The sequence below is a fragment of the Bubalus kerabau genome, chromosome X (assembly GCF_029407905.1).
Source record: "Bubalus kerabau isolate K-KA32 ecotype Philippines breed swamp buffalo chromosome X, PCC_UOA_SB_1v2, whole genome shotgun sequence".
Lineage (NCBI taxonomy): Eukaryota > Metazoa > Chordata > Mammalia > Artiodactyla > Bovidae > Bubalus > Bubalus kerabau.
In genome coordinates this window covers 146,066,276-146,088,141 of record NC_073647.1, presented here as the reverse complement: position 1 = coordinate 146,088,141, position 21,866 = coordinate 146,066,276, and the positions used below count along the sequence as shown (strand labels likewise).

Here is a 21,866-nt window from a genome sequence, read left to right as displayed (position 1 = left end):
AGGACTGTTGTCATTTTGATAATCTCAAGCCTAGTACTATTTTTAGCATGTAATAGGTGTTCATTACATTTTGTTCAAATTAATTATGCAGCAGGACATTTGTTGTTTACTCGCTCAGTCGTGTCTGACTCTTTGCGACCCCATGAACCTCATGAACTATAGCCTGCTAGGTTCCTCTGTCCATGAAATTTTCCAGTCAAGAATCCTAGAGTGGGTTGCCAGTTCCTTCTTCAGGAGATCTTCCCAACCCAGGGATTGAACCTATGTTTCCTGCTTTATACGCAGATTCTTTACTACTGAGCCACCAGGGAAGCCCTGGAGGACATAGTAAAAAAATAAAATAAAATGTATCTTGTAGGAAATGGTTTATTTTACTTGAGCCATAAATTATTATACATAGGTTGGCAAATTGTAGCCCACTATCCAAAGTGGGCTACACCTTCTTTTGTAAATGAAGTTTGATTGGCACACAGCTATACTCATTCACTTATAAACTATGGCTGCTTTCATGCCACAAAGGCAGATCTGAGTAGTTTTGACAGAGACCACATGGCCCACAAAGCCTGAAATATTTACTTTCTGGCATTTTACAGAAAAAGATAGCCAACCCCTGCTACAGATAACAGAGCCATTGGAGGGCATATTTTTTAAATGCTTTTAAAGAATAGGTATGTAATTCCATTTTGACACTTCAAGCAGCAGTAGGCTCCATTTGATACCTAAACTTCATATTTAAAAATCACCAGGGACTTCCCTGGCAGCCCAGTGGTAAGGACTCCACAGTTCCAATGCAGGGGACCTGAGTTCAATCCCTGGTCAGGGAACTAAGATCCCACATGCCTTGTGGTAAAGCAAAAAAAAAAAAAAGAAAGAAATCAAGAAATCACCAGCTCATCTGGAACTTCCCATCTGGGATGCACTCGTGTGTGCATGTTTAGTGAAACATAGCCTTCCCTGTGAGGTCTTTCCCAGCGCCCTGCCCCCCTCCCCCAATCTAACACTGTAAATCTCTGTCCTCTGCTAACACTGCCGGCCCCTTCCCTGCTTTTTCCCCCATCCTTAGCTGTTATTATTCAATACACTATATTCTTTACTTACCGTGGTTTATTTTCTACTCCTGCCAAAGTGGTGCAGTGGTAAAGAATCCACTAGCCAAGGAAGAGACACGGGTTTGATCCCTGGGTAGAGAAGATCTCCTGGAGGAGGAAATGGCAACCCACTCCAGTATTCTTGCCTGGAAAATCTCATGGACAGAGGAGCCTGGCGGGCTGCAGTCCATGGGGTCACAAAGAGTCGGACACAACTGAGCATGCACACCAGAGTATGATATCTCCATTTGCTAAAACAATGAATAAATAAATTAGTGAAATCCCAGATAAAGAGGGGGAAAAAATCCAAGCATTAACATACTTCATTTACTCTTTGGAATGAATCATCTAGACAGGAATTTGCTACCAGTATGGAAGAAAGGTGTCTTAATAGTCTCTGGGGCCAGTCTTTCTGTCTCTCTTCTTTCAGGTGAATAATTAATAAGGATGATGAAGTCTTTGGGGATTCCTTAATGTTTCCCACATCCACAGCAAATCCCTGGCAGTGTCTGTGGGGCCCAACACTGTTCCTTCTCCCAGAACTTTTCTTGATTGTTGAGAAAACAGTAGCTACCTCATCAAAGCTGTTGTGCCTTGGCTGATATCTGTGATTCCTAGGAATTCCTTCTCTGTGAGGGGACATTAGGTTTCAGAGGACTGCGAAGTATTGTTTCTTATGTCATCACTTTCTTACTGTCTGCATCAAGAGTAGAGATATTCACTCTCAGTGGAATCAGTGGTGTATATGTGCACACACAAACAAACCCAGGATTCTGGGAATCTCTGCTTTGATTCTTTGATGTGGAGTATTTTCACATCAGATGTCTATACGAATATGTACTTTTTATTGATCATATCTCTATACTTACTATGATGAAAATAGACTGCTATAAAATAGAAACTCAGTGGTTACAATTTAGCATAGAATTTAAAAGCCTAAGTCTTTTTAGCTCAAGTCCTGGTTGATTTCAAGTCTTTTAAGTTTTACAATTTTGGGGAAATTACTTAACCTTCCTAAGCCTCAGGTAATCTATATTTGTGTACTGCGTTTGCTCAGTCGCTTCAGTCATGTCTGACTCTTTGTGACCCCATGGACTGTAGCCCGCCAGGCTCCTCTGTCCATGGGGATTCTCCAGGCCAGAATACTGGAGTGGGCTGCCGTGCCCTCTTCCAGATCTTCCTGACCCAGGGATCTAACCCACATGTCCTGCATCTCCTGCATTGCAGATAGATTGTTTACGCAGTGAGCCACCTGGGAAGCTGTATTATATGTATACATACTATATATTACTATAATATCAACATAATGTATCCTAAGTAAACACTGTGATAATGTATCATAAGTATATATTATATATAATAATATATTGTGGCATATATTATAAATATACTAGATTGTACTATTATACAGTTGTTATTAAATACTATATAGGATAAGGTCAGAAATGCTAACTGCCTCTTAAGGTTGTTTGAAGGAGTAACTAAAAATCCCTTGACACCATCACTGGTACATGGGAGGCTATCAACATACATTCCTATGTCCAGTGTGCATGATGGCAGTTCAGTTCAGTAACTCAATTGTGTCTGACTCTTTGTGACCCCATGCACACCAGACTTTCCTGTCCATCACCAACTGGAGCTTGTTCAAACTCACGTCCATTGTGTCAGTGATGCTATACAACCATCTCATCCTCTGTCGTCCCCTTCTCCTCCTGCCTTCAATCTTTCCCAGCATCGGGGTCTTTTCCAATGAGTCAGTTCTTCACATCAAGTAGCCAAAGTATTGGAGTTTCCGCTTCAGCATCAGTCCTTCCTTTTCATAACTGGAACTAGCTCAAACTCATGTACATCAAGGCGGTGATGCCATCCAACCATCTCATTCTCTGTTGTCCCCTTCTTCTCAAGCCTTCCATCTTTCCCAGCATCGGGGTCTTTTCTGATGATTCAGTTCTCCTATTCTGGCAGTAACTTTTTTTTTAAAAATAGTGATTAGAGTCACCCTGATGGCTTATACAGTAAAGAGTCTGCTTACAAAGTGGGAGACCCAGATTCGATCCTGGGGAAGCTTCTCCTGGAGAAGGGAATGGCTACCCACTGCAGTATTCTTGCCTGGAGAATTCCGTGGACAGAGAAGCCTGGAGGGCTATAGTCCATGGGGTCGCAAATAGTCTGGGCATGACTGAGGAGGTTCGGCACTCTATTTCATTTGACTTTATAGTGAACCTTCTCTGTGTCAAATCCAGTACCCATATATCATTATCTTACTGCTACTGCTAAGTCGCTTCAGTAGTGTCCGACTCTGTGCGACCCCATGATGGCAGCCCATCAGGCTCCACCGTCCCTGGGATTTTCCAGGCAAGAACACTGGAGCGGGTTGCCATTTCCTTCTCCAGTCCATGAAAGTGAAAAGTGAAAGTGAAGTCGCTCAGTCATGTCCGACTCTTAGCGACCCCATGAACTGCAGCCTACCAGGCTCCTCCGTCCATGGGATTTTCCAGGCAAGAGCACTGGAGTGGGGTGCCATTGCCTTCTCCGATCATTATCTTAAGCCGTCAACAAAATCCTTATTGAGAAGAAATCAGACTCAGAGTGTCGAAGAGGAGAAAACATGGAGTCAGGGGCCTCGGAACAAGGGACCGGAAGTTGGCTTCCGGGGAGCTGGGGCGGGGAAAGGCGTGAATCTCGGGGGCGGAGACTCAGCGTTCGTTTGCATAACCAGCATGCACTGCACGCAATATAGATTGAATTTACTATTTTAATTCATCGTAGATTTCTTTTAAACATAATATTTTGATGAATGAACCTTCACGCACTTAAGTGAAAAGATCTGCCGCAAACTCTTAACCCAGACTTACCCTTGACACTGCTCACCCTAACTGTCTTAGGAGTGCTCGTTCCCAAGGTGGGTCTTTTGTGTTCCAAGGAGGTGCAGTTAAGCAATACAGCTCCTAATTTTTGGAGGTTTTGTCACATAGACAAAACCAACATGGTGGTATCCAAAAACAGACTTTGCAAAGAGAAAATGTTGAGGCAGGGTTTTTATTTTCTAGGCTTGTTATACCTAATTTTTTTCTGTGTTTATTTAATGTGTTATGTTTTACTTTTCTCAGTTAACTTTTTCACTCGTGGTTGATTATTTCATAATTCTTCGGACTGCGGTTTTCGGCTTTTCCTGTCATCCATTTTCAGAGCTTGTTTATACCTATGCACTTTGAATCTGTGGTAGTATCTAACCGTTTCATTTTTTATTTATTCATTTTTTCAATCTTTAGTACTTCTAGGCATGAGGGATTTTTCCAATGTCAAATTTTTTGCATCAGGTGGCCGAAATAGTGGAATTTCAGTGTCCGCATCAGTTCATGCAATGAACATTCAAGATTGGTGTTTTTTAGGATGGTTTGGTTGGATATTTTTGCAGTCCAAGGGACTCTCAAGAGTCTTTCTCAACACTACAGTACAAAATCATCAATTCGTCAGGGCTTAGCTTTCTTTACAGTACAACTCACACATCCATCATGGCTACTGGAAAAACCGTAGCTTTGACTAGACAAACCTTTGTCAGTGAAATAATGTAGCTGCTTTAAAATATGCTGTTTAGATTGATCATGGCTTTTCTTCCCAAAAGTAAGCATCTTTTAATTTCATGGCTGCAGTCACCATCTGCAGTGATTTTGAAGCCCCCCCAAAATAAAGTCTATCACTGTTTTCCATCGTTTTCTCATCTATTTGCCATGAAATGATGGGACCAGATGCTATGATCTTAGTTTTTTGAATGTTAAGTTTTAAGCCAAAATTTTCACTCTCCATTTTCACTTTCCTGAGGCTCTTTAGTTCTTCACTTTCTTCCATAAGGGTGGTGTCATCTGCATCTCTGAGGTTATTGGTATTTCTCCCGGCAATCTTGATTCCACCTTGTGCTTCACCCAGTCTGGCATTTCGCATGATGTACTTTGCATATAAGTTAAATAAGCAAGGTGACAGCCTTGATGTACTCCTTTCCCGATTTCGAACCAGCCCATTGTTCCATGTCCAGTTCTAACTGTTGCTTCTTGACCTGTGTACAGATTTCTAAGGAGGCAGATCAGGTGGTTTGGTATCCCCATCTCTTGACTTTGCATTCCAGGATGTCTGGGTCTAGGTGAGTGATCACACCATCGTGATTATCTGGGTTGTGAAGATCTTTTTTGTATAGTTGTTCTGTGTATTCTTGCCACCTCTTCTTAATCTCTTCTCCTTCTGTTAGGTCCATACCTTTTCTGTCCTTTATTGTGTGCATCTTTGCATGAAATGTTCCCTTGGTATCTCTGATTTTTCTGAAGAGATCTCTAGTCTTTCCCATTCTGTCGTTTTCCTCTATTTCTTTTCATTGATCACTGAAGAAGGCTTTCTTATCTCTCCTTGCTATTCTTTGGAACTCTACATTCAAATGGGTATATCTTTCCTTTTCTCCTTTGCCTTTCGCTTCTCTTTTCTTATTTATTTGTAAGCCCTTCTCAGACAACCATTTTTCATTTTTTTTTCTTGGGGATGGTCTTGATCCCTGTCTCCTGTACAATGTCATGAACCTCTGTCCATAGTTCATCAGGCACCCAGTCTATCAGATCTAATCCCTTGAATCTATTTGTCACTTCTACTGTATAATCATAAGGGATTTGATTTAGGTCATACCTGAATGGTCTAGTGGTTTTCCCTACTTTCTTCAATTTAAGTCTGAATTTTGTAATAAGGAGTTCATGATCTGAGCCACAGTCAGCTCCCGGTCTTATTTTTGTTGACTATATACAGCCTTTCCATCTCTGGCTGCAAATAATATAATCCATCTGATTTTGGTATTGACCATCTGGTGATGTCCATGTGTACAGTTGTCTCTTGTGTTGTCGGATGAGACTGTTTGATATTACCAGTGTCTTCTCTTGGCAAAACTCTGTTAGCCTTTGCATGATGGCAATTAGCAGTAGTTTTTCTGTTACTGAGAAATAAAAATGAAAAAGTTTCCATGTGTTCCCATAAAAGAGAGGAAGCAGTATCTTGAAGTATCTTTCCACATGGTTTTCTTCGTGTTATTTTATGAGATCGGGTGACCTAGAAGATTCTCCAGACTGGGATGTTTGCAATTGACTGAGAAAATCCACAGTTAACTAAGAGTGGGTTGGATTTTAGGGACTGAGAGCTGATTTTGGAACACAAAAATGAAGTTTGCTTGACATTATGACCAATTGAGGGAGAGGCTGAGGTCTGTGAGTCGCAGATCACTGTGTGACCCTTGATGTTTTCCCCCTTGGTCTGCAGGGTGATTTCACCTGGAACAGTATGTCGGGCCGCAGTGTGCGGCTGAGGTCAGTGCCCATCCAGAGCCTCTCAGAATTGGAGCGAGCCCGCCTACAGGAAGTGGCTTTTTATCAGCTGCAGCAGGACTGTGACCTGAGCTGTCAGATCACCATTCCCAAAGGTAAGGCCCCATTTTGCCATTCCGTGGGGGATGTTGCCAGTCAAACAAATGCTCTGCCAGAGTTACAAGCTGCAGATTCATCTCAGCCCTACCACTGACTCAGGAAGGAAGCTACAGCTTCTGGGTCATTGGCTGGAATGGGCATCCAGTTTGACAAATGTGTTCAATAAGACAGTTTACATGTCAACTAATATGTTTATTAAAAGGAAGATTGACGGGGCATTAAAGGGGAAAGCCACGTGCATCTCAACAGTCTACATGGCTTCAGCACAACCAGTTAAAAAGAACTTTCAAAAAAGTCCACTTAAAGGATTAGAAGAAAAACCATGTCTATCTCAATATGATTTCAAAATAACCAGTTGAATGGTTTAGCAACCAGTTAAACACAAGGTCCTTTTGACCTTATGCAAACCCAGAATCAGTTATTATACCAATGTTAACTTATTTTTATCCACCTAGCATTCTCCGTTAGGGTTCACCTGCACTGAAGCCAGTGCAGGCCTAGTTGTCTGATGTTTTTACAAACACAGATCCTGATTCTACTAAAACTGGGAAACATATATTTGAAATCCTTTGATCTGTAAAGCCACGTTTCTGAATGTTTTCTATTTTCTATAAAGGCACTTTTTAATGTGTTAGCATATACAGAAAGGTAATTTGAGGTGGAGTGAAAAGTTGTGATGCTACACAAATAGGGTAAACCTGACATGAAAAGAACGTTGGAAGCTGTGCCTAAAACTTACATATAAAAGCTAGATTGCCTGCCAGATTTCAGTATCTGCAGAACTTCTCCTTTGTTTTCTTTTATTGAGGAGTTGAGGGAATGCTTTGTGAATAGTTATTCATAAAATAATTCATATCATGCATATGAACATACACATAGATATGTAGTTCTCAACCAAGGATGGTTCCCCCACCCCCAGGTAGAATTTAGCAATGTCTGGTTCCACTTTGAGTTTTCACAGCTTAGAGGGGTTAGAAGCCAGGGATGCTGAACATCCTATAATACACTGGACAGTTCCCCACAGCAAGCATTGTCAGGTCCCAAGGGCCCAAGTGTAGCGACTGAGCAACCTGAATGTACACATGAACACATGTGCTTACATTTCGCCAACAACAGAGCTGGTGGGGCTATTTTCTGGGCTTATTTGTGGCTAATGGTAACAGTTCTAGCGTGGGACTCTGAAGACTAGAATATGAGGACTTGTCTGATCACTTCCCCTCCACAGGTGATCTTGTGTAATTCACCTCTCTAGTAGGAGGTTCAGTTTCGTTGACTAGACAGAGCAGCACAAAAACACTGACCACCCAGAATTTTTCATTGGATGATGACTCTCAGGGCCACTTTTATTCTTTTTCTTAAAAAATTCTTAAAAAATTGAAGTATAGTTGGTCTACAATGTTATATTAGTTTCAAGTATACAGCATAGTGATTCAGTATTTTTACAGACTATACTCCAGTCAAAGTTATTATAAGATAATGGTTATGGTTCCTTGTGCTGTACAATATATCCTGGATGTTTATCTATTTTATACATAGTACGTCATACCTCTTAATCCCATATCCCAATCTTGCCCATCTCTCTTCCCATTCCAAACTTGTAATCACTGGTTTGTTTTCTACATCCATGAGTCTATTTCTGTTGTGCTATATACATTCGTTTATTTTTTGCATTCCACATATGAATGATATCATTCAGTATTTGTCTTTCTTTGTCTGACTGATTTCACTAAGCATAATATTCTCTAAGTCCATCCACATTGCTTCAAATGGCAGGATTGCTTTCTTTTTATGCCTGAGTAATATTCTATTGTGTGTGTATATAAATATAAATATATACATATATATATATATACACCACATCTTCTTTATCCACTCATATGTTGTGAATACTTCAGTTGCTTCCATACCTTGGCAATTGTAAATAATTCTGTCATGAAATATTGGGGTACATGTACCTTGGTTCAGTGGTAAGGAATCTGCCTGCCAATGTAGGAGACGCTTGTTTGATTCCTGGGTCGGGAAGATCCCATGGAGGAGGAAGTGGCAACCCACTCCAGTATTCTTGCCTGGGAAATCTCATGGACTGAGGAGCTTGGTAGGCTACAGTCCATGGGTTCACAAAGAGTTGGACATGAGTTAGCAACAAAACAATTTGAATGTGTGTTTTTCTCTAGATATATACGCGAATGGAATTGCTGGATAATATGGTAGTTCTATTTTTAGTTTTCTGAGGACCCTCCATATTATTTTCCACAGTGGCTGCACCGGTTTACATTCACACGAACAGTGTTGAAGGATTCCCTTTTGTCCACATCCTCGCCAACATTTGTTGTTTGTAGACTTTGTGATGATATCCATTTAGCAGATGTGAGGTGATATCTCATTGTGATTTTGATTTGCATTTCTCTGATGGCTAGTGATTCTGACCTCTTGACCATCTGCATTTCCCTTTTTGGAAAAATGTCTATTCAGGTCGTCTGCCTGTTTTTCAGTTGGGTTATTTGTTTTCTTTAATGCTGAGTTGTATGAGCTGTTTTTGTATGTTGGATATATACAACCCCTTATTGGTCACATTGCAAAAATTTTCTCCCATTCCAAAAGTTGTCTTTTTTTTTCTTCTTCTTCTTCTGTACTGCATGGCATGTGGGATCTTAGTTCCCTGCCAGGGATCTAACTTGTGCCCCCTGCATTGGAAGCATGGATTCCTAACCACTGAAAGTCCCCATAGGTTATCCTTTTGATTTTTCAAGGGCAAAATATTAAGTTTAATTACACCCTGTTTGTTTATTTTTGCTTTTATTTCTTCTGCCTTAGGAGATAGATCCAATAAAATATTGCTCCAACATGTAGAAGAGTGTTCTGCCTATGAGCTTTATGATTTCAAGTCTTATATTTAGGTCTTTAATCCATTTTGAGTTTATTTTTGTATATGGCGTGAGGAAGCATTCTAATCTCATTTTTTTGCATTGGCTCTTTTTAAAAATTGTTATGTTTTATTTATTTTTGCTTGCACTGGGTCTTTGTTGCTGCCCTTGGGCTTTCTCTAGTTGTGGTGACTGGGGGCTACTCTCTAGTTGCAGCATGCGGGCTGCTCATTGCAGTGGCTTCTCTTGTTGCAGGGCATGGGCTCTACAGCATGTGGGCTTCAGTTGCAGTTTGCGGGCTCCAGGACTCGGACCCGATAGTTGTGGCGCATGGGCTTAGTTGCTCTGCAGCATGTAGAATCTTCCCAGACTAGGGATGGAACCCGTGTCCTCTGCATTGACAGGCAGATTCTTTACCACTGAACCACCAGGGAAGTCCTAATCTCGTTTTTTTACATGTAGCTGTTGAGTTTTCCCAGCACCACTTATCCAAGAGACTGTCTTTTCTCCATTGTATATTCTTGCCTTCTTTGTCATAGACTAATTGACCAGAGGTGTGTCAGTTTATTTCTGGGCTCTATGTGTCTAATTTTATATCAGTACCACACTGCTTGGATTACTGTAGTCTAAGGATTAGGAAGGTGATGTCTCCAACTTTGCTCTTTATTCTCAAGATTGCTTTGGCAATCCCAGGTCTTTTGTGGTTTCATACAAATTTTAGGATTATTTGTTCTAGTTCTGTGGAAAGTGTCATGGGTATTTTGATAGGGATTGCATTAAATCTGTAGGCTGCTTTGGGTAGTATGGCCATTTTAATAATATTAATTCTTCCAGTCCAAAAGCATGGGATATCTTTCTATTTCTTTGTTTTATTTTCAGTTTTCTTCATCAGTCTTTTATAGTTTTCAGAGTATAGGATTTTCACCTCCTTGGTTAAGTTTATTCCCAAGTATTTTATTCTTTTTGATGTGATTTTAAATGGAATTTTTTTTTTTTTTACTTTTTTCTGATAGTTCATTATTACCGTATAGAAAAGCAACCGATTTCTGTATGTTATTCTTGCATCCTGCTGCTACTGAATTCATTGATTAGTTCTAATACTATTTTGGTGGAGACTTTAGGGTTTTCTATACAAAATATCATGTCCTCTGCAAATAGTGGTAGTTTTACTTATTCCCATCTAATTTGGATGCCTTTTATTTCTTTTCCTTGTCTGATGGCTGTGGCTAGGACTTCCAATACTATGTTAAACAGAAGTGGCAAGAGGGGCCCCTTTTACTCTTTAAACTGGTATCTTGGACTCTGTTGAAGGTCATGAAAGAGTTCAGGAGAAGGCAGAGGCAGGTTAGGCCAAGGGACTGGTAGGACAGGCACATTTCACTGACTGATGCCTGGCTCCTATGGCTTTTTCATCATATTCTACTTGACACCACAACCATGGCCGGTTCCTCCCAAGAGGAAATTCCTAGCCCTGTTATATCTTCTCATGCTAATGTAGCACAGAGATACTCACCTCAAGTAAGAAGAAAATCTCTTTGGCAGTTGGTGAAAAATGAGTACTAATCGCCATCAGGCTGGGTTGCTGCTTCTTCCTAGGATAATCTCATTCTGCCTCATCTTGTCTTTGTTTGGTTTTAGGTTGGAGACGAAACCTGCCCTTGCTTCCCTATTAATTCACAAGATGGCCCAGGTGGGGTCCAACAGCCCTGTTTCTGTTTTACAAGAACAGATGATCTTTCAGTTCCTAAGAAAAAATTTTAATAGAAATGTTGGCAAGCCCAATTTATAGTGAAGGAAATGATGACTCTAAAAAGTTATGTGAAACCCAGATTTGAGACATATCAGATGAGATATCAAGGAACAAATATTCTTTGTAATTTTGTTTTCAAATCCAGTTAATTTGATGTTTCTCTTTGTTCTTGCTTTTTAAAGAGTCCATTAAATAAATAACCTTTGACAAACAGAGAATTTTATATAACTTATCTGCTAGAAGCTCTGTCTCCATTGCTTATTTCTGCAACTATGTGAGTCCTAGTACATTCAGAGAAAGATTTGTTCTATCAAGATGTTTAAAGATGTTTGGGCTTCAGGAGTTATTTTGACACTTTCTATCCAAATGGGAGCTAATGATTTACAAATCATCTCTTACTTATGAAAGAGAGAAGGAATTGTGTGGCTGGGTGGGAAAAAACAGATAACACCCAAGAGTTCTAAAACTACTATTTGGGTGAGATGATTATAGACATTGAATATTTACCAAGATCAAATGCATGGCCAGTGCCGAGTGCTATGATGGCAGCTTCGGGCTGAGGATGGCCACTTTTGTTCCATGCAAAAACCTAAGTGGAGGTTCTAAACAGAGTCAGAGTCACTGTATGAATTTACTCAGGAAAATAAATACAGATACCACGGTCTAGAACCTAAACAAATGATATAAAGCCTACTGAGATAGTGGGTATAATGAAAATGGAAACGTATTCAAGCTCACATTTTCGCTCTTTGTTACCTTAGAATGACTGTGCGTGCATGCTCAATCACTCAGTCATGTCCAACTCTTTGCGACCCCATGGACTATAGCCCACCAGGCTACTCTGTCCATGGGATTTTCCAGGCAAGAATACTGGAGTGGGTTGCCATTTCCTTCTCCAGGGGGTCTTCCAGACCCAGGGATCAAGCCCACATTTCCTGCATATCCTACACTGGCAGGCAGGTTCTTTACTACTGTGCCACCTGGGAAGCCCCTGGAATGACTATAGAAATTTATTTATGTGTATGTTTGGAGGACTGTCTTCCTCTATGAGACTGGTGCTTCCATAGCTCAGATGAATGATAATATAATGTATTCATCAGCTGCTGGGATTCACCATAGAGAGGGAAGAACTGAAGGTTGAGGGTTAGGAAATTACTGGAGTTATTTCCTAGAGTGGACTGCAGTGGTGGGATCCAAAGCCACAGGTAGAGAGTTTGAGCTCCTCCTGAGGTTTAGTAGCAGGTGGACATGGGTTATATGGGTACAGATGCAGGCAGATTAGATGATGGGAAAGCGTGTGGAATTTCACTCCAGATTGCCTCTCCTCTCTCAGCAAAATAAGAAACGATTTCATCTGTTAGGAGTGGGGATAACAAGGAGGTCCTGGAGGTTTGAGGAAAGAGGAAAAGAATGGAAAAGCGGGAAGTGAATGGACCAGCAATGTTGCAGAATTACGGGGCAGCCCAAAAGGTCTATTCAAGGTTAGAAGCTGGGAATTTAAATTGCAGAATAAACATCTAGGCATCTTTGTTGTTGTTGTTGTTGTTCAGTAGCTCAGTGATGTCCAACTCTTTGTGACCCCATGGACTGTAGCAAGCCAGGCTTCCCTGTCCTTCATTATCTCCCGGAGATTGCTCAAATTCATGTCCATTGAGTCAGTGATGCCATCCAACCATGTTATCCTCTGTTGCCCCCTTGTCCTAACAGTGGAGTTAGGATTTTCTAGTTGAGTTCAGTCTTGGTAGGGAGGGACATGGCAGTTGAGAACTCTGTGGTAAGAAGAAATCTAGACCCCTCAAAGATGGCCTGGAATCTTTGGCTATTTCCTTAAAATGTCTAAATCAACTTTGCAGATGTGATCAACTCAGGTCTTTAAGACAGCAAGATTATTCTGGATTATCTGGGGGAATTAAAACTAATCCATGAGTACTAAAGCAGAGAAACTTTCCTAGCTGTAGTCAAAGAGAGATATGACTTTGGAGGAATAGTCAGAGAGATGCATTGCTGCTGGCTTTGATGATAGAGGAAAGGGCCACAAGTCGAAGAATGCAGGCAGCCTCTAGAAACTAAAGAAAGGCAAGGAAACAGATTCTCACTAGAGCCTCTAGGACGGAATGCAACCCTGCTGACACCTTGCTTTTAGCCCAGTGAGACTCATTTCAGACTTCTGGTCTCCAGAAATGTCAGTAATAAATTTAAGTCATTTTAGCCACTAAGTTTGTGGTTGTTTGTTACAGCAGCTGTATTAATACAGTATACAAGACAGTGATTATAGTCTCAGACCATGGGATCTAAGCTGAATAAGAAGAGAAGTTAGAAATAAATGTAAAAGACATATTTTTCTTAAGTAAGAAGAATCAATTATATAAAGATATAAATTATGTCCTAAATTATCTATAAACTGGGCATGGTTTCAGAAAACATACTGAAAGAATTAATTTTTGTAATACCACTAAATTGATCTAAACATCATCTTGGCAAATAATTATATGAAAGTAAGTAGACAGGGGAAAATCTGAAAAAGAGGTCAAAGAGAAATTATCCCTAGCCATTTATTAAATGTTATAAAACTAAAGCAATTAAAAGAATATTGTACTGCTTCACAACACGCAGATCAATGGAAGATAATAGAGTTCAGAATTGAGCTAAAATAAATATGAGAACTTATGACATAAACATTGCATTTCTTATCAGGGGGAAATGATGGATTATTATTGTATTTCTGACAATGAGACTACCATCGAGAAGAAAAACTGAGATTCTGACCTTGCTCCTTATATCAAAATAAATTGATGTGGAAGAAAGATTTGAAGATTTAAAAAATGAAACTATGAATGCACTAAAACAAAACATAGCTAGATATTAATGTATTTTTACACAGAGAAAGTCACTACACAGAAAACATAGAGTGGCCTGTTTCACTACATTTAAAAAAGAATAGAATCATCTGCGAGGCAAAAAAATAAATAAATAAATAGAAATGTATAACACATTTGAAAAACTAAAGGCTAACTTCTCTAGGATACAGAGCTTTATTATAAATTAATATGAGAAAGAAAATAATTAAAATGTGGACAAATTATAGGCATCTCACAAGAAAAGAAATTAAAATGAGTTATAAATATCTGTAAAGGTGCTCTCACCCTCATATTCATTCAGGAAATGCAAGCTCAACAAAAGGGAGATTATTTTTTCCTCTTAGATTGGAATGACTCCAAAAGTTGGATAGTATATTTTCTCAGAAAACAGACTCTCATATACTGTTGATAGGAATATAGTTGTTGCAGCAGCTTTCAAGGCAATTTGACAACATTGGGCTTCCCAGGTGGTGCTAATGGTAAAGAACCTGCCTGCCAATGCAGGAGACCTAAAAGTCACGGGTTCGATCCCTGGGTCAGGAAGATCCCCTGGAGAAGGGCATGGCAATCCATTCCAGTATTCTTGCCTGGAGAATCCTATGGACAGAGAAGCCTGGTGGGCTAGAGTCCATAGGTCGCACAGAATCAGATATGACTGAAGGGACTTAGCATGCATGCAACTTTGAAATGGCCCAATAAAGCTACTTCTGCAAATGTATCTCACAGATATATACTTGTCAAGATAGGCTATTTATATATTAGTCAAGATAGGCTAACCACTTAGTACCTTAATAGTATAAAAGTGTCTTTCAGGCACTATCTAATGCAGGTTGGCCATAACAATCAGGAGAGTGGACTGTCCTCCACACAGTCATGCAGGAACCTAGGATTCTCCAATCTTGTGACTCCTCCCTCCTCTATATCTATTTAGCCAGGAGACACACACAATAAAAATGAGTAAGATTTACATAAACCTTATAAGATGACTGATGAGTTTAATTTGTTACTTCCGTCTAGACTTCGGTTTGGTTCAGTCGCTCAGTCATATCCGACTCTTTGCGACCCCATGAATCCCAGCACACTAGGCCTCCCTGTCCATCACCAACTCCTGGAGTTCAATCAAACTCACATTCATCGAGTCGGTGATGCCAACCAGCCATCTCATCCTCTGTCATCCCCTTCTCCTCCTGCCCCCAATCCCTCCCAGCATCAGAGTCTTTTCCAGTGAGTCAACTGTTCGCATGAGGTGGCCAAAGTACTGGAGTTTCAGCTTTAGCATCATTCCTTCCAAAGAACACCCAGGACTGATCTTTAGAATGGACTGGTTGGATCTCCTTGCAGTCCATGGGACTCTCAAGAGTCTTCTCTAACACCACAGTTCAAAAGCATCAGTTCTTCGGCACTCAGCCTTCTTCACAGTCCAACTCTCACATCCATACATGACTACTGGAAAAACCATAGCCTTGACTAGACGGACCTTTGTTGGCAAAGTAATGTCTCTGCTTTTGAATATGCTATCTAGGTTGGTCATAACTTTCCTTCCAAGGAGTAAGCGTCTTTTAATTTCATGGCTGCAGTCACCATCTGCAGTGATTTTGGAGCCCCCCAAAATAAATTCTGACACTGTTTCCACTGTTTCCCCATCTATTTCCCATGAAGTGATGGGACCGGATGCCATGATCTTAGTTTTCTAAATGTTGAGCTTTAAGCCAACTTTTTCACTCTTCTCTTTCACTTTCATCAAGAGGCTTTTGAGTTCCTCTTCACTTTCTGCCATAAGGGTGGTGTCATCTGCATGTCTGAGGTTATTGATATTTCTCCCAGCAATCTTGATTCCAGCTTGTGCTTCTTCCAGCCATTTCAGTGAGGAAATTTTGAAGATGCTATAGAGAATCTAGTGTAGAAATAAGGATGTCTTTCAGTGGGAGGGATTGTATCTATCAATTGAGTTTTCCTGTGAGCTTGAGATTGCCCCATGGAGGCAACCATGGAATGTTTCTACCTGGTCAAAGGCTGCTCTTGGCATAGGCTCTTGAATCAGACTGTCTAGTCTATAGATGGTTTAACAGCTGATCCAGGAAACAAATGGGGAGATCATGATCGAGAAATTAAACACCTCATGGCCTTCACGGGCTTCCCTGATGGCTCAGTGCCAAAGAATCTGCCTGACAATGCAGGAGACTCAGGAGATGCAGGTTCAATCACTGGGTCAGGAAGATCCCCTGGAGGAGGAAATGGCTATCCACTCCAGTATTCTTGCCTGGGAACTCCCATGGACAGAGGAGCCTGGCAGGCTACAGTCTGTGGGGTTGCAAAAGAGTGGGACATGACTGAGCAACTAAAAAACAACAACAGCAACAATGGTTTTCACGAACTTTTCATTTATTCAGAGCACATCAACTGAGTTGTGTTTATGTATCAGGTTCAATTAATATTATTTGGATAGCATTTTAATACAAATGGTCTAAGACAGGGGTTAGTGAACTGGCACCCACTGGCCAAACTCAGCTCACCATCTGTTTTTGTAAATCCAATCTTATTGGCACACAGCTATGCTTATTCATTTACGTATTGTCTATGGCTGCTTTTGAGCATCAGTGGGAGAGTTGAATAGTTGTGAGTCCTTATGCCTCACAGAGTCTCAAACTTTTACTATCTGGTCTTTCACAGGAAACAAAAATTGCTGACCTCTGGTCTAAGGTAAAATGAAAGGAAGTGACTAGTTGATGCTCAGTATGTAAAGCAGGTTAGTGTAGGCAATATGGCTTAACCTCATTATAATGGAAGCTAAATATTTAAAGCTGAATAGTTTCACAAGAGAGAAATACATATTCAAGTTTTCTTCAGTGCTGTTTTTTTCTTCACTTAATTTCTGGTATCAAAATTGAGAAAGGCTTTGTTTACATGTTTTGAAAACAGTATCATGGAATGAGGAATAGCTGATGGTTTAAGAAAATGTGGACAATAGTCTAATAAAAGAGTACCCTGATGCCTCAAAATTGCTCAGTTATATGGCTTCCTTATAAAATGATCCCTCACCATTGTCCCTCAGGCTGTGTAAAACCTAAGTAAACAACTCAGTGAAATCAAGAGAATGACATTCTTGGTTGGTTAACACTGCAGCTGTCTTTGGTTTGTGATTTGAATGTTGATTTTAAAAAATAAGGGCAACCTGGTGGACAAGGCAATTGATCTTGGGTGTTTATGTAACAACCCTAGACAGAAACTATAACTGTCCAATTTCTGCATTATCCCTGCTGCCGTTGTCCACTTGGAGAGATGAAATGCTAGACCTGTTTATCAGAGCTTTCTGTGTAACTATGGGTTGCCCAAAAAGTTCATTCGCGATTTTTGGCCAACCCAATAAAAATGAAGTTGAAACCTACTTTCAGATCCCCGAACTCCAGTGTAGGTAAAAATGCTGATAGGAAACAATCACCAAGTAGGGTGACCAAAAAATAATGTAGGCCGCTGGGCTCAGAGACCCTCAGCAAATGTCTCTAGTGTATGAGCTGTAGAGGTGGTCGCATCTTTTATGTGTTCACAGTCACCAATGATGTGATCTCCCTGGAGAGCTGTGATTTCCCATGGGGTGAGGCTGTTTCTTATTTGTCTCTGAATCTGGAACACTGGTTATACTGCCCAATACTCCAGTGACTCTCAGCAAAATCTTTGAGAAATGCATGAATGCATGTATGCATACCTGCATATTTACCTTTGAAAGTAAGCTCCTGCCTTCACTCTTCCCTTTCTCTCTAAAGACCACCAACCATCTTTCTCTTGTGTTCCACAGGATCCTCAGTAATGATCTTGAAATGGCAGTGCTTCCCTATTGCTTCACCCCATGCCCAGTTTCCGACTTTGATTGATGGTCCCACAGGGTTGACAGGATATTTGAGCAAAATAATAACCATGATGAGCTGAAAACATCACCTAACGTTTTATACTCTCAAGAAAAGTCATTCGTCATCATCATCATTATCATATCATCACCATATCACTTTGTCTTGTATTTATCCTCAATCCTGGGTCACCCCATCATTATGTCTCACTTTAACTATAACCATAGACTCTGCTTTCTTCAATTCAAGACTTCTCTCCGATTCTGCCCACTGCACCTAAAAAGCAGCGGAGTAATCTTCAACCACAGAATCTATGCCTTTGTTGAAAAACCAACTCCCAAGGCCCCCATTGCCTACTGAGGTTACTATCAAAGCTATTTGCAATACTCTTTCACTTAAAAGAAGGAATCTGTTCGGTTTGTAGCCTGTGCTGAGCATGCCCCACAGATTTAAGTTTGTCTTAGAGGAAAAGGTTTCAAACTTTTTGTCCAAAATCTATAGTGAGAAATACATTTTACATCTCAGCCCATCAAACACACAAGCCAAATGATGCTTATTGTTATCTGAGATACACCTCTACAATGTTCTCTTCTATTGCCTTCTATGAGCTACCAAATTTTCATGATTCATTAATAAGTTATGACCCACACACAATCTTGGAAAGCAGATGGAATGGAGAAGAGATGATCACAAAGAACAAAAAAAATGTCAGCATAGAAAACTTTCACTTGTTCATTACTGTGGCCCTTAGGGCCTTGGTAAGATTGATGCTTTTGAGCTGTGGTGTTGGAGAAGACTCTTGAGAGTCCCTTGGACTGCAAGGAGATCCAACCAGTCCATTCTAAAGGAGATCAGCCCTGGGTGTTCTTTGGAAGGAATGATGCTAAAGCTGAAACTCCAGTACTTCGGCCACCTCATGCGAAGAGTTGACTCATTGGAAAAGACTCTGATGCTGGGAGGGATTGGGGGCAGGAGGAGAAGGGGACGACAGAGGATGAGATGGCTGGATGGCATCACTGACTTGATGGACGTGAGTTTGAGTGAACTCCTGAAGTTGGTGATGGACAGGGAGGCCTGGCGTGCTGCGATTCATGGGGTCACAAAGAGTCGGACACGACTGAGCGACTGAACTGAACTGAACTGAAGATGGATGGGGCACTTTCCCTAGGGCCACAGAAAGAGGCAAGACCCTCGGCCTAAGCATCTAGTGCCTTCTCTACCTGGAGCCCAACAGTGGAGTGTCACCCAGGGGCTTCCCGTGCTGCTTCACTGCTCCCTCTCCTGTACCAAGCTGGGCATACAGCCTGAAGGAGGGCGCCATGTGGAGTATGAGGTTCTAAAGAGGTAGAAACCTCTGATGGAAGCTATAATGTCATGTCAAAAATAATCCACAGGGACTTCCCTGGTGGCCCAATGGTTAAGAATCTACCACCCCCAGTGCAGGGGACATGAGTTCGATCCCTGGTGTGGGAAGATGCCACATGCTGCAGGACAACTAAGCCTGCGCACCACAACTCCTGAAGCCCGAGCACCCTAGAGCCTGAGCTCCACAATAGGCCATATCCTCCAGGAGTTCTTAGTCGGTTGATAGAGAAAGCACAGATACATCAACTGTGTTAAAACACAGAGCAGGGGATATCATCCTATCCAAGTGACCTGTGGTGGCCCTGACAGATAGAAGTTGCCTTATCTACCTATTCCAGGAAAACCCAAAAATGACAGCAAGGTTTTGCTGCAGGTTTGTTTTGTTTTGTTTTGAAATTTTCTTCTTGGATGCTCTCCTCTATACCCCAGGGCTTTTACCACGTCAAGTTCTCGAGTGTGTGCTGCTGTATGATTCTGTTCTGCTGCCAAGCAGGCAAGTCAGTACAATAGTCAGGGGTTATTTACGCCACATGTTTTGTGCCTTCATATTTACAAATGGCTTCCTTCATGTTCTCAGACAATATAGGTTTCTATCTGAGCTCTTGTCCCTACTGATTACATTTACATGTATGGATATATTTTTGTTGGAGTAGCAGCTATTACTACACAAGGCTTTGGCATCTTGAACAAAACTTTTGTCACTGCATTTTCTGAAATATTCTGGCACCTTTCAAACATTTCAAGACTACACTATTCTCTCTTTTGGGATCATGGCCCAAAAGTAAACTTGATAATTACCCAGAATGTCCCATCCTTGAAATATGAATAGGAGCTTCCATTTTTGCTTTTTTCTTTGTTTCCCTTTGGGCAAAACAAAGGCAAATAAGTATTAATTGAAATTAAATACTGTTTTTTTTAATCCATCATGCTTTCTAGATAATTTGAAATTGAGCCCTCAAGATGATTTAAAAATTCAATCAGTGGGTGTTTCTAACATTTTTATAAGTGGAAAGCTGTGGGAAAGTAGTTTAAGGAGGTCTTCATTCAAGATTGGAGAGGGCAAATTACAGCCCACAGGCCAAATTCAGCCCACTGCCTGTTTTTGTAAATAAAGTTTTATTAAAATGCAGCATACTCATTTGTCTCTGTATTGTCTAAGGCTACTTTAGTGCTTCAACAGCAGGGTGGAATAGTTTTGGCAGTGACCATGTGGCCCACAAAGCCAAAAATATTTGCAGTCTGGACCTTTACAGAAAAAACTTGCTGACCTCTGATTTAAGAGATTAACATTAATTAATTTGATATAGTAATTCACAGTTATTATCCATGTGTTGGTCAACAAGACCATCCCATTCATTTCAATTTCTTCACTATCTTAGTTTTATTTTTCAATAATTGAGTGTTTTTTTTTAGTTATCAGAACTTCATAACTCTCAGATGTTTTAGTGTTTATATTATATGTGATAAAATATTTTTTTCTTCAAAGTGAGTAATAAATTCCTTTGGTGAAACTAAACAAGAAAGAAATGTCAATATTTTAATGAGTTGCTTAAACAACTGAAGCCAGCATGCAGATTATAGGAATGTAAGTTATGCATCAGATGGGTGACTTTAATAATAAGTTAATCTCCAGTATGGGTTGATTTTTAGCTTTATTATTACTATCTGGTTTGATAACTGAGCATTTAGTATCTTTGTCTTTAAGGACTTCACTTATTTACAGATTTGCAGTTCTTTGTAATCTGATCTTCCTGTTCCTACCCTCCTTCCTTATCTCAGATGGCACTCAAATCCAAATCTTCTAGGGCTGCCTAGCATTACCTGACAAGGCTAGAACAAATATAAGTAGAAAAACATATCCTGCAACAGTTTTGAATTATCCACCGTTAAAAAGGCTTTGGCTGCAAATGACAGAAACCAAAAAAAAGTGAACATATTGCAAAGCAATTGATTATATTTCTTTACTAGGAGCCCACAGATAGGCTAATTCCAGGACTCATTAATTCAGTGGCCTTCCACCTTTTTTCTCTGCCGCAATCATGGGTCACTTCCTTCTTTGTCTGGCTTCCCTCCTTGTCACAAAATGACTGTGGTAGCATCCGGCATCACTGCTTCTGTGGCAGCATGAAGAGGCAGAGAAGAGCAGTGACTCTTCAGCAAGTATTTTTTAATAGCAAAAAAGGATTTTCACTGCTGTCTTCTAGCAGGCTCCCCTCCCTTCTCAATCCCTAGAATTGCAACACCTGCCAGTGCCCATGGAGAAGGCAATGGCACCCCACTCCAGCACTCTTGCCTGGAAAATCCCATGGACGGAGGAGCCTGGAAGGCTGCAGTCCATGGGGTCGCAAAGAGTCGGACACAACTGAGCGACTTCCCTTTCACTTTTCACTTTCATGCATTGGAGAAGGAAATGGCAACCCACTCCAGTGTTCTTACCTTGGAGAATCCCAGGGACGGGTGAGCCTGGTGGGCTGCTGTCTATGGGGTCGCACAGAGTCGGACACGACTGAAGTGACTTAGCAGCAGCCAGTGCCCAAATCAGTATGGCAAGCAGAAAGAACTAGCTTGACTTAAGATTCCTTTCCTGAGCCTTGGGTGAGAACTCATCTCAGGATGCATGACCACACAGAAGGTGAGCACATAACA

The 21,866-nt window shown here is 40.8% G+C and overlaps 1 protein-coding gene across 6 annotated transcripts in view; it reads left to right on the top strand.

Moving 5' to 3' along the window:
• Positions 1-21,866, top strand: part of ARHGAP6 (Rho GTPase activating protein 6) — a 542,861-nt gene that overhangs the window by 448,138 nt on the left and 72,857 nt on the right. For all 6 annotated transcript variants that reach the window (XM_055563246.1, XM_055563245.1, XM_055563247.1 and 3 more), the window contains exon 2: positions 6,378-6,537. In XM_055563246.1, the coding sequence (XP_055419221.1) occupies positions 6,378-6,537 (160 nt within the window). The remainder of the gene's footprint in view (positions 1-6,377; positions 6,538-21,866) is intronic.